This window comes from Topomyia yanbarensis, chromosome 1 (genome assembly GCF_030247195.1).
Source record: "Topomyia yanbarensis strain Yona2022 chromosome 1, ASM3024719v1, whole genome shotgun sequence".
Classification (NCBI taxonomy): Eukaryota; Metazoa; Arthropoda; class Insecta; order Diptera; family Culicidae; genus Topomyia; species Topomyia yanbarensis.
In genome coordinates, this window is record NC_080670.1 from 145,164,097 (window position 1) to 145,178,308 (window position 14,212).

Here is a 14,212-nt window from a genome sequence, read left to right on the forward strand (position 1 = left end):
GTGGTAGAATGAAGGAGAAGAACGGCACAAAAATCCTATTTTAAAAGTATAAGATTAGACACATCGTTCCGAAATTTGTCCCATTTCACTCGAGTACTGGAAGCAAACTGTCGGCTGACTTTATCTTCAAATCAATGTAAAGCACCCGGGAAAAAAACTTTCACTGATTTTATACTGTCCCAAGATCCTTTCCATCACACGATTGAAGTCATGTGCCGGTAACACGCTTGCATCAATGACACGCAAAAAGAAATTTGCTCATTTATGCGTCGCCCACCTTGATTGATTTTGGCTGTCGAAAGTTTTCTTGCTTCTTGACAAGTGCTATTATTTACACTTCGTGCGTAGTGTCTGTTTCTCCCTCCCAGGGTAGAATGCATAGGGTGAGGGGTCCATTAGTAAGGATTTTTTTCTGTTTTCGCAATGCACACGCTTACATTACATTCACATTAAATCACGTTCGTTTATGCAAATGGAATTGTGGCACATCGATGTTTTCAAATGTGTGTAGTGCGTGATACAAGCGTTGAACATCAAATTTTTTTGAAATGGTTCAAAATTTCGTGTGGGTAATTACCCACTCGGTTATTTTCGAGTGGGTAGTACTACCCATACTACCCGCGCTTTCCGCCGGCCCTGCTAACATGGATGTGTGAGTGATATCAGAATAAATTGACTCAATTACATCATACCGTTTGTCCATCTCTCATTGAATCCGGCCCGTTGTGCTCCTAGATCGTTTACATATTTTTGGTTTCCAACGTTAGCAAACCGCGTGTTCGCAACATATGTTTATACCACATTGAGCGATTTCCAGATTCGGCGAGCGTTGTTGGCGAAAAACTAAGATTATTACCACGAATTGTGAGTATTCGCTGAAGTAAATGAAGACCGAAATCAACAGCACTTTGATTTACTACACAGTATTTAATCTGTTACACTAGCAGGGGTTTTAACTGAAAAAATCACACAGTGGAAACAAACAATTGTATCAACGGTGCGTACAGGTACAATGAACCAAAAATGTCGATTTATGTATAAAACACTTGGTACGCCTCGATTTATTTTCAAAGATTGAGCGTTTTCTATAGCTTGATGTCCAGAGAAAAGTACCACAAATTAATTGTTGGACGAAAAAATTGTATTGTGTTTGTTGTATGCTGGAAACAAAGATCATTGTATTTACCATCGCACTCATAAGAAACGAAACCAGCTTTATCTTTAATAGCTACTCTTCTGTTTTCTCCAGCTACTTCCAGGGGCTTCACGCTTTTCATTTGGCCAACACAATTTACCAGAAATTACAACACCAATAATCCCCAAAACAACAGCTGTTTCTCAGCCTGAAGAAGTGCCGAAGGTTGATCCAGAATTAACTTCGCTGACCAAAAATGGTCAACGGCGAGGAGTAAGGCTACAAAATGTTCTTTTTTAATTTTCAGTCGGAAATAACAAGCAAATGTGTTGATTTTTTTCACAGGACGCTGAAGTATTGTTGCGACACAGCGGGGGACAATACTCGGCCTTCGATATGGCGCAATACGTTTTCTGGACCGGCGATGAAGCAGGAGTGGCACGAGGCGTTGAGGAGCTTATCCAGAAGGGTTTGGTAAAGTTAAGTTGAATTATATCGCAGCTGATGGTAATAAAAGGTGTTTTTTTCAGATGACTCGTGAAAATGCAATAAAATTTTTACGCGACATACGACTAGGTATTGATTATTTGCAAAATACATATTCAAGTCGGTCGCTTAAGACAGATCATCAATCAAATTCTGAACAAGACCATTATAGTAGCACAGCAATGACTACCGTTACCGAACCACCTACAACGGTAATTACTCATACTGAAGCTGTGGTAGCCAACGATTTGATCGAGACGCAAGCGACACTATCGCCGGAAATTCTCAAGGTTATTGAACGGTTACCAAGTTTGCTAAAAATCAACGATTTAACCGATCAAACTGGTAAGTTCTTTTTACTGCCGTGATTCGCATAACAGTCTAATTGGCTATGGATTTCCAATGAAGATGGGACTGTTATGTGTATCAGTATACTACCTTTAGTTATTCTACAGAATCAACACAAGACTACGATGACGTGGTAGGAAGACTTCGACTAGCGGATTTTCTATACGCAGAATACTCCCTCGAGGAAGTGATCTACCAGTTGGCAAAAGTAATGTTCACGCAATCTCTGACCCGTGGCTCGGAACCAGCCCAACATGCATTGGAGAAGTTGACAGCATTTCTCGAATCGGAAGGCACTCATGGGCGCATTTCACCCGTTCTTCAAAAGAAGATTCTAGGTATATATTAACCTCAAGCAACCAAAAGTGCGTATAATACTTACAAATCACAATTTAAAGTTCAAATAAAGGTCTTAGCGAACTTGAAAGCTACTTAAGCCGCTGTTAGAACACCAAACTTATCGGGAAATTACTTGAAACAATAATCTTGTGCAGCTCCCTTATACGAACTTTTGATTGCTTGCTAATGTGATTTACAGGCTTCGAATGCTATTTGCCGCGTTTAACGTTTAGCAAGAGCTCTGTTCTAATACACTGAAATATTGCAGATGTTCTTCTAGCTGCCCTTGCCGATACGTTGGCCGATAATCCGGAACTTATGAAAGCGGCAAGGTTGGCTTTAGGCAAACACATAGAAAAGGTTCGTATTTTGTACTACATAGTGAAATTAAGCGAAGCGATGAGCAATGTGACAATTAGTTTCTTTTTTCAATTTAATTTATAGAGTTTTTAACCTAGGGGTAATTCGTCTCCTCTTTTGGGTTAGAAACATTTCTAAACTAATATGCGGGGTTGGGAATTGAACTCAGGTGAACTATGTACAATGCCATCGACTTACCGACAACATTATGCGCGTACTCTGATTATTTTATTTTAATTGCTTGAAATATTCCCAAATTGCATCCTGAACAATTGGTGTAAAAACAAACAGTCAAAAGAAGATGGATACCATTCATTATTATCCATATTTTCACTTTGGAAATAGGGTAACCAACCATTTTGGACCCCTAGAGGAAGTGAAATTATTCGCTTGTCTATATTGTTTTAATGCAATACATGCACGAGTCTGCTCTAAAATTACTGTCAATGGACGTTTTATAAATTGACAAACTCGAAAATGACATTTCTTTACAGCATGATTTTTTTACATTTCGGACCCTTCCGAAATTTGGACAGTGTTCCAAGCATATTTTGGACACACTGTAAGCGACTGAATTTATTTTGGAAACAGTGAAGTTTATTCTACTAAACTGACCTACTTGCTCGTTCTCTTTGCCGAATATTTAATGCATGAAAGAAAAACATAATCAAATCAGTGACTGGTACATTATCTATCTATCTATCTATATCTATATTCTTTCTCTCTTTCTCTCTCTCATATATATATATATATATATATATATATATATATATATATATATATATATATATATATATATATATATATATATATATATATATATATATATATATATATATATATATATATATATATATATATATATATATATATATATATATATATATATATATATATATATATATATATATATATATATATATATATATATATATATATATATATATATATATATATATATATATATATATATATATATATATATATATATATATATATATATATATATATATATATATATATATATATATATATATATATATATATATATATATATATATATATATATATATATATATATATATAGGCATTTGTTATGGAGCGTGTTTGTGTGCTATTGATTGGGGATTATTTGCCCGCCAGATGGCGCCTCGGAACAAATTGAGTTTTTTTCCTATTTTGTTGAAAGTCGCAGCAACGCGCAATGGGTATTAGCTAGTTCTTTATATAGAAGGCTCACTGCGTGAAGTAATTTTTTAGTTCTATCATTTTGGGAAATAGAAAAACTTTCGGTACAGTTAGGTTACTGCAGACTTAACAAAGCAGCATTAAATTTTAGGCAATAGAGTTAACATTAATATATTTGGTGTAACAATTCATCCGTAACATTATTATGGAGTAACATCCTCAAGTGGATTTTAAATCAAGGTTCAAAGTTCGACAGGAATCTTCTTGTACTAAATATTAATTTTTAATTCCTTTAATTGCGAGATTTTTTCTTGTTATTCTTTCTAAGCTCAGCTTTTCTTTATTTCTTTTACTCTAATTTCCGTTTTCTTCAGTTTTCGCCTTGTGGTATTCAAGTCTTCGACGCAATGGTAAAACAGCCGGACTACGTCGCTTGAATCGTTACGTTCGTGTAAGTGTTTCGGGCGATTCTACGAATTCAGCAAGCACACTCTTATCATTATTTGCTGTGATGTGCCACTTAGCTTTGTCAACATAAGGCTCGTCGAATTCAACACATTCGAACTGCAAACGTTCTTCAACATGGATTTCAGAAGTCTCCTCTCTGGTCATATTCTGGTCTTCAATGAAATGTTTCTCACTTGTTTGATTTTCGACATCCATTGGTTTGAACATATTTAAATAATTTGACCAAAAAGAGCAGGCGACCTACCGTGACGCAATTTTTCATTATTTAATTATTCTAACTCGATAAACTAATAGCTGTCAATAGAGATAATCTAGGAGTATCCAAAATGTTCTGATAGCAATTTTCAGGACATATTGTAGACACCATTTTTTAAGACATTTTATATAAAACATTACGAACAAATCTTTTCAAGCAATTAACATGCACAATACCAAATCAGACAAACTTATTAAATCAATAAAAATTATTACAATTGTACATTTAAACCCAAAATAAAAATGTTTCATTTCCCCCAGTTCCTCTTGGCTATCGCTGTAATATGAAACGTGTTCGGTGACATTTTTTAACACTGGATTCTGATTAATTTTAAACAATTAGAGAGGAACCTATGATATTGAAACTTGATAGACAACCGAAGGAATGTAATTGTTGCATCAAACCAAACAAATTCAGAGAAACCTGGTAGGGGTTCAAAATATGTAGGGGTCCTAATAAGGTTGATTACCCTACTTCTTTAACGTTTGTTGGAGTAAAATTCTTTGGTTGCTTTTGTTTAATTTTCAAGTTTATCGTGCAGGCCCGTAGCCAGGATTTTGTTTCGGGAGGGGCTTAAAAATTATTGCATAAATGTATTAATTCTGATGACTTGAAACAATCACTGGAAACTGAACGTAATTATGAAAAGTTCTTAGTGAAAACAATTCCAAAAATAAGACAATAGACACTAAAAACTCTAATAATATGTTGCCTGTTACAAGAAAGGCTATAGTGCATCGACGAATTAAATTTGATTATTTTTGATTTACAAGTTAGAAATTTCTCTAGTTACAAAAATGAATAGTCAAGAGCTCAAAGTATTAAGGGCTGCTTGAAAATGCTACGCTGCATGCTACGCTGCTTGAAAATGCTACACATTCGATACACCTTTACAATTTGTAGAAGACGCTAAATTGGAATGAGTAGAAAAATATCCAAAAACCCGTCTCATGAAACTTTACACGCATTTGCTAATCAGAAGAACGAAACCAACGTCAAGATTGTCCCCATGAATAGGAATATATCAGTGTGAAATCAAAGTTTATCGTTGCAAAGAATGTCCGAACAAAGTGAATGTCGAAATTTGCTTCAAATCTTCTGATAAGGCAGGCGATTTGTAGATGCAGAAAATAGGTTCAACTCCTATTTTCATGATCAGGTTTCTTTCTACTATTACTAGCTCTTTGACTTCATCCGAAGTTTGCGTTAACTCGACTTTATGAAATTTTCAATTTAAATGATACTGATCATGTCGTAATCAAAACAACCCCTAAAAAAACACATGTTTTTTTCATTTGACTCTCATAGGTAATGGGTTAAAGACTATCTTCGACAACATTATCAGGCAACTCAGAATAACTATCTTTTTATCTATTTAAGTTGATTCTTTTTAGGTACTTTTTATGATAATTGTACTTATGAATTAAAAATATCGTAGACTGATTTTCCTAGATCCCTAAAACTATAGTAAAAGTCAAAATGTAAAGTGAGTGCAAAAACTACTGATTTCACTACAAAGCAAGAATGCCTTAGCTCTATTGACTTTTGACAATCTTGCAAAACCGTTGTAACTTGAGAAGATTACCTAGATTAAGTAAATATTATATTTGAACATTTTGTTTTTAATTTATTTATTTGAAGGTTTTATTTCGGAATTCGTGGGGTTTTGGACAATGTCAAATATATATTTCAATGATTTAATCTACTAATGGAAACTACCCAGAATTTAATCTACTGAGCGAAACTGCTCAGAATCTATTCACAAATCGAAAGAAAATTACTTAGCACTGATTACTCAATGCTTCTAATTTACATAAAATTTGGTAAATATAACATTGATGACACCACCAAAATAACTAGAGACTATAAACATAGATAATAATTTCAGCATCACTTGCTTCCGACACATGGAAGAGAACACATCGCACTTGCACCTAATTTGCCGAGGCTTTCTTTTAGAGTTGTCTGTTTTTAAATTACAGCAAATTATCCGTTTCCTGTAAAACTTTTGCAAAACTCTTTGTCAATTCATTAAACAAATATGAACACTAATCTGTTTAGTAATAGGTTTGTTTGTGACTAAAAATAATTAGCTCTTGATTTTTTTCAATCATCATCAAGATTGGAAGAGATGTATGATTTCTTGAAGAAAGTTGTAATGCTTGTCTGATTACATGTTTGTTTTACCACTATTTGGGAAAAAGTTTCAATTAAAGTTGTTGCACCTAACGCAACGAAGACGAAATGAGAAGATCAGAGCGCAATTCGGAAAGAACTCGTGTTGAGTGTATAGTAAAGATAAAAGAGTGATCTTGAGTCGATTTAGATTGGTTGATTTTTTCCTCTCTTTGCTCTCTTATTTAAGATTATCTCTCTCATTTTATTCCATGACGAGCAAAAACGGAACGAAAGACTGTCACATACTTAAGACATGAAATCGAAACTGTTATCCCAACTTATTGACTTATAGATTCAATCAGTCCCAAACTTTTAGTCCCTCTTCGTGATTGCCTATTATTTTACCACTTTTTGCCCGGTCCACTTTTAAAAGAATTGTTTTTGCACGTTTGTCGAAGATATCACGGATTTACGGATTAACAGTGTATTAGTACGGAACGAATTACTCGTAACAATGAAATGAAGCGTTAATAAAAATGGTATTGCGTTAAAATGACGCGAAATGAAAATTCTATTCTCGGCTCAATCGTTCTCAGATAAATTGAAATACTTTTTGTGTAGCGCAGAGTAGTGTACAGAGAACAGAGTGTACAGTGTGCACTGACCTAATACAGAAATTGAAAATTGTGTGCAATTCAAAAACTTATCATTTAAAAATAACAAACTGGGTCGTGGGTCATATATTTCCTTATGTAACCAATAAAAATAATATAACGAGTTTATGTGGTTGTCCTACAGATCTCGCGCAAGCGCTTAGCCATTGCACGTGCAAACCTGTTTACGAGGCGAGGAAATATTTTTTTCATCACCAACTATGTCTTGGGGGGGAGTAGTTCATTTCTATCTCGCTATTGTACATTTCCGTGTCATCATCGTAGTTGCTGCCTTTATGTTCGCGAATATCTTCCTTGCTTTTCGCCCTCAATAATTGTCCTTCCAAATAGATTTCATCTCTCCCAAATGTGACATTAATCTGCGAGTAAGCGGTATCCGATCGGATACCGGAACATTCATTTTCTCATCGTCCATATAAAGGAGGATCTTAATTATAGCATTGTCACACACAACCTTGTGCTTTAAGTTGTGCGAAATGAATGGTTTCGTCTGCACTAATTTGTTGAGCGCTAAATGCCTACCATGGTAGAACTCGATAGAGCCGGTTTCCGAAAGTCTAATCTCTATTTACACCTTCAGGATGCGAATGATCAATAATTTTATAATCACCGTATTTGGCTGGAGCACCAATTCTTGCTTCTGCTAATCACTAATCTCGACAGATTATTACAGCTACAATTAAAGTAACAGTCTCTTGTATTCTTCAGACAAGGCACACAATATAAAAGTTACTTTTTTGTTGTTCGCTTCGCACTGGCTCGAGCAAAAGCATAAAGCACACTGAATTTCGTGACCATTGCCTTCGGTGGTTAGAAATAGCCTTCTTTAACTTTTTCTCAATAATTTGTTCAAACCAAATAAGCAACAAGTTTTGTTAAAAGTCACCGGTTTTTTAAATTTATTTTTGAAAAATTTCGGGGGGGGCTTTAGCCCCCTAGCCCCCCCTCTGGCTACGTGCCTGTTATCGTGCAATTAGCAACAATTGGTGTAAAAACAAACAGTCAAAAGAAGATGGATACCATTCATTATTATCCATATTTTCACTTTGGAAACCAACCATTTTGGACCCCTAGAGGAAGTGAAATTATTCGCTTGTCTATATTAATTTTAAACAATTAGAGAGGAACCTATGATATTGAAACTTGATAGACAACCGAAGGAATGTAATTGTTGCATCAAACCAAACAAATTCAGAGAAACCTGGTAGGGGTTCAAAATATGTAGGGGTCCTAATAAGGTTGATTACCCTACTTCTTTAACGTTTGTTGGAGTAAAATTCTTTGGTTGCTTTTGTTTAATTTTCAAGTTTATCGTGCAATTAGCAACAAGCATTGTGATTTCCCGCCAAAAGTAACTATTGGCGATCTCGGAATGAAGGATCATATTCGAAACAGTCCAGTATTATTTTTCCAACCTTTTGTGAGAGATAGTAAGTCTAGCAACAAAAGTTCTTGCAATGGATAGGCTACTCGTTAATTAAGGAAAACATCAGTAAATCTTCCAGAACAAAGTAATGTTCTGGAAGTATAAAAGTTCTAATTATCTATAGGGGGTTGGTTGGCGGTTAGATTGTTGGCAACATCTCTGAATTTTATCAATGTATTAAATGCGCTGTCTTCATTTTTATAGCTATAATTATGTGACGCGATAATGCCATCAACTTACCCCTGTCGTAGGTGCCCCAGAAAATAAGCAACCATATGAAATTTCAATTTTTTCAGAAGTCCTTATGGAACGACCCAAATGCTTTTTTTAAATAAAACTATCAATCAAAACTTGTCATTATTTTTCGGGCCCAATACCCCGCATTTTGACTTCGACGCGTACTCCAAATTTTCGAAATTCTCCAGTAAAATGTCCGAAGTAAATGTCCCAACCATCTTGTTTGAATGTTGGCCTTGAACATTGAACATGGAAAACATTCATTCGGGCAACATTATCTCGAACGATTCTCTCCAGAGTAACAAGTACATAAACCGGTTCTGTCACATACATTAGCGCTTTGCCGATAATATCTAATAGAATAGTGTACTCAGCAAATATTTTTGAGAATGGATATTTACTGAAACAAGGAGAAACCCAAACTTTCATGCACCGAGTAATAATTCGGGACACTTTTGTGTATGTATCCGGTGATATGGTAGATCAGATTTCGTTCTGGATTGGATACTCAGTTGTTATAAATATGTCCGTGAATTCAGGTTCGATAAAATCAGTCACGAGGAAGTCATCAGTCTATCTTCTGACCTCGCACAAAGCAGAAGCAAAAAGAAAATCGCTACGCTATAGCAGGCTATAGGCATCAGTGAATCAAGTCAGCTTTTGTTCTATACCAGTGCACAAACAAATTGTATCGTTGCCCCCGGCTGCGGAGTGAAATGAGTTTGCCAAATGAAACAAAGGTGCCCGAGCTACGGGATAATACGATTTCGATCGACTTTAATAAAACTCGTGTTAGACCCACAGTTCAGGAAGTGGAACAGTTAGTTAAGGTTAAAATGGAGCTTAATCTCGCTGAAGATAAATACATTCAGCTGCACCACGTTAAAAACTGTGTTTTGATCACGTTTAGAAGTTTAGTACAGGCAGAGAACTTCATTGCAAAGAACAACATGCAACACGAGGTCGAATTTAATAACACCAGAATCAAGATCCCCGTACATATGGAAAACGACATGGTGGACGTGCGTATCCTTGATTTGGCCCCGCGCATCTTCCCTATTACATCAAACGAATCATGTCGCAATATGGAGAAGTAGAATCTATTACGAATGACACCTGGAGAAATTTTTTCACCGGCATTCCCAACGGCGTTCATATTGTGAAGATGCGAGTGACTAAACCGATACCTTCTTACATGACTATCGAATGCAAATCACCGAAGGATGGCGTGACCTACAGGCTAACAACGCTAATCACATATCCCGGGCAGACCCCAACATGCAAATTCTGTAATCATACAGCCCACTACGGAAAAACATGCGCCGAAGCAACTAGTCAAAACTCATCTACTACAGCCAACTCTAACAAGCAGCCACCGACACCTTCAGATAAACCAAAAACAACGATCCAATTAACCAATAATGCAGGTAAAACGACCACGACAACCGCTCCTAACTAACAACTACCATCGCTAATAAAGAAGCAAATACCGATGAAGACGGATATACAACAGCGACTCGTAAGAACAAGAAACAAATAAGAACCTCTAATCGTGTACAGCAAGAAAGCAGTACCGATGACGACATGGACTGGAACGATAACGCGAGAGAAGGCAGACTGAATAACCCCCAAGCGGCTTCACCGCCAAGGAAAAGTGTCTCAACACGCAGCAGCAAACTGCGTCAACAAGATCTGGCAGATAGACATTCTTAATTCATTTTATTTTTACTTATTGTAAAAAAATTAAAAGACCCATGGCTCAGGTGTGCTAACGCATTGAGCCGTTTCAAATAGAGCTTTAGATTAAAAAAAAACTAGGAAACCATCGTCTTATAATTAAAATTGGCAATATTCCAAACACCTGAACAGCTTTTGGTACTGTTAATAGTTATAGACAGGGCCTAAAATTCTCATACCCATTCAATGAACGATGAAATTCACTAAATTCACCTTCGTCTTTTCGCTGCCTCCTTCGTTACTAAATTCACACAAAGCGAAACAATAAAAACAACGCCCCTTCTTCTTTCGATTCTATGGATGCGAGTAACAGAAGTAGTGACTTTCGTTTTACTACGAATACGAAAATTCAATCTCGTTTTAATTTCAAATCAGTAATTTTGATTTTTATTTTAATTTTCATTAAATGAAATTATAGCAATGTGCATCATAAAATGCAACTAGAACGCCGCGAACACAGGAAATACGCACACCACTGCCCCTTCAGTCGTCCAATAACATCGCTAGCTTGTTATTCTCCCAAATCGAACAACGACAAATAAATATCGTCACTAGTTTCTTTTCGTTTGGCCTGCGCTATGTGCAATATCGAAGAGACTAATGTCGTTCTCAATTTCGAAGCGAAAACGAATGTGTGGAGGAAATAATGAAATTGAATTTACCCGCATGCTTTGTCGTAGGCCGTTGTCTCATTTTCGGTTTCGTAATGTTCTAGTGGTTTAGAAAGTAGCATCGCTCGCTCGTCATTTTCGTCGGATTTTGGTAAACGAAAAAAACATTTTTCGACTCTGGTTATAGATATACTTATTTAAACATAGCTTGCGGTGCAAATTCGACTGTTTCCAGATACTTCCCAATCTGACGAGGCGTGTAAAAATCAATTCATTTATCCTAACTTGATCAGTTGAAAACCGGAAAGAACTCAAATTCTTAATCCGATATTTTTTTATAATTCTGATTTTTCCGAGATAGGATTAGGCGCTTCAATATAGACTTTTAAATACAATAACGAAACTCATAAATGAAGCTTTCGGGTTAAGACAAGCCACGACCACAGTTATATTGAAAATGCAGCATGTCTAGTGAATACCATGCACAAATTTCAGATTCCTAGATCTTTATATATATATATATATATATATATATATATATATATATATATATATATATATATATATATATATATATATATATATATATATATATATATATATATATATATATATATATATATATATATATATATATATATATATATATATATATATATATATATATATATATATATATATATATATATATATATAAAAATCAAAGCTTGTATGTATATGATTTATGGACTCCCAAACGGATTAACCGATTGTCGTAAATATAATACGTAGTAGACATTCGTTATGGAGCATGATTGTGTACTATTGGTTATGGATTATCTGCCCGCCAGATGGCGATTCGGAACAAATTGTGTTTTCCTTCTATTTCGTTGAAAGTCGCAGCAATGCGCGATGGGTATTAACTAGTTATATATAATTTCTTGATCAGTGGTTTAGACTATTGTGGGGGTGAATTGTACTGGATGAATTTTAAGTTGTTATCCTAACATTCCCGACGGATATAGTGTTACAGTGTGTCTGCATATAGTGTTACAGTGTGTCAAGAATTGAGCTGCTTACAGAAAGTTCTCAGGAACAGGTTTTTAATTTGAATTTATGATTTTCATCCAAATGTAAATTTTTTTTTTGACAGAGTAATGATGGTAAGCAACTTTTATAAAGGGGTACATCATGGGGATCAATATTCGGAAAATGGTACGTGGAATGAAAAAGGTTAAAAACCACTGTTCTAAATTATCTGAAATATTTGCAGATTGATATTTTTACCATCACAAATAATATATCGTTCAACCTGAGACACATATACTGCCGTTATAAGCTTAATTGTCCCATGTTCTATGGGATTCTCTATATACATGGTACAATTATGCGTAGAATGGCAGTATACCAATGTGGCAAAATAGACTTATTACCCTACATGCTCTAGAAAACATGTTTTCAAAGAGGAATCAAGTGTCCCCCAATTAGGGATCGAGTGGAACGAAACAATTTGCACAAATGAAAGCAATTTTACAATGATGCGCATTTTGATTCAGCTTATTTTCATTTGTGATTCATCAAAAATTAATGTTGATCGGATTAGTTACTATACAATGTTAGTGGGAAAATCAAGTTAATAGAAGGATTTTCCTAATTCATTTCTTTTTCGTTGTGTTTTCGTCGTAATAAGAACAATTTGTTGGTAGATATGTCTTATGTGTCAAGTCGAGAATCTTATGGAACGATTTGAACCTTGCAAGCATCGACGAACGTTTTCCTTCCGCGCCTCACGTTAGATGAGAAATGGAAGAACAATTCGACATCTCGCTATCTTTAGTGTGCAATCATTACTGCGAAATCCTATCGACCGTAGTGTAGTTTTTAGCTGGTTGAAACAGCCCCCTGTCAAGGAAGGCCTCACTGTCAGAGTTGCACAAAATCATGACTATCACTTTTTCTTCAAAATGTACGCAAAGCTTCGGTCACAAATCAAAATGATCGTCTTTTTCAGTTAATAGAACTTGGGCAACCGAAACTGATCATAGTGAGTACCAACAACAGTGACGAGGCAGAGAGAAAAAAAAATTGACAAGACGCAGACAGCACAATGATAATTATTCTTTCCTTTTTGTCTACCACGCAAATTCAACAAGCGTAGTTTTATTCACTAAACAATAACCATATACGATTCAATGACTAGACAGTGTTTATTGACGCTTTGCACTTGTTTTAAATTTGATCGAAATCAGTAACATACTGTTAGTTAAACTTGAAAGATACTTATAGCTTATATGCTCCTGAATTGGTAGTAATCCATGTTGTTTTTACTGGTTTACTGATAAAATATTTATCAACAGACAGAGCATATTTTTAACTAACCGAACACATCAACATGATCAAAACACATCATATATTTATTTTGATTTCCTTGCATTTTAACCCTGCCTACTGTTATTGGGTGCTCTAGACTGCGAATAAACAGAAGTTTTATGTTATTAGGGAATCCCATATAATACAGAATGAATATTATATTATTAAATATGACATTACATGAGCAATTTACGCGGCTCGCAAATCTTATCGAAACGATGACGGAAAATGAAAATGAAATAATTCTCAACCAATTTTCGGTTAGTAACCAAACCAATTGTTCAATAAGTAATGTATTTGAACTGTAGTATTGAATTCAAGACTTCCATCGTGCAGAATTTAAAATTTCCTTTGCTAGGCTTAATGACAATAATTTTCAAAACTGACTGTCATCGAGAGGCTTCAGTCAAACTGAGTGTACAAAAGAGCGAAAAGACATTTTTTTTCGCAAAGGCACTCACGTAGTATGATACACTATAT

General features: G+C 35.1%; 1 protein-coding gene across 2 annotated transcripts in view; it reads left to right on the top strand.

The window, feature by feature from the left end:
* Window positions 1-14,212, top strand: part of LOC131676345 (uncharacterized) — a 62,440-nt gene that overhangs the window by 35,836 nt on the left and 12,392 nt on the right. For both annotated transcript variants that reach the window (XM_058955438.1, XM_058955440.1), the window contains exons 5-9: window positions 1,250-1,408; window positions 1,481-1,609; window positions 1,666-1,966; window positions 2,077-2,307; window positions 2,577-2,668. In XM_058955438.1, coding sequence (XP_058811421.1) covers window positions 1,250-1,408; window positions 1,481-1,609; window positions 1,666-1,966; window positions 2,077-2,307; window positions 2,577-2,668 — 912 coding nt within the window. The remainder of the gene's footprint in view (window positions 1-1,249; window positions 1,409-1,480; window positions 1,610-1,665; window positions 1,967-2,076; window positions 2,308-2,576; window positions 2,669-14,212) is intronic.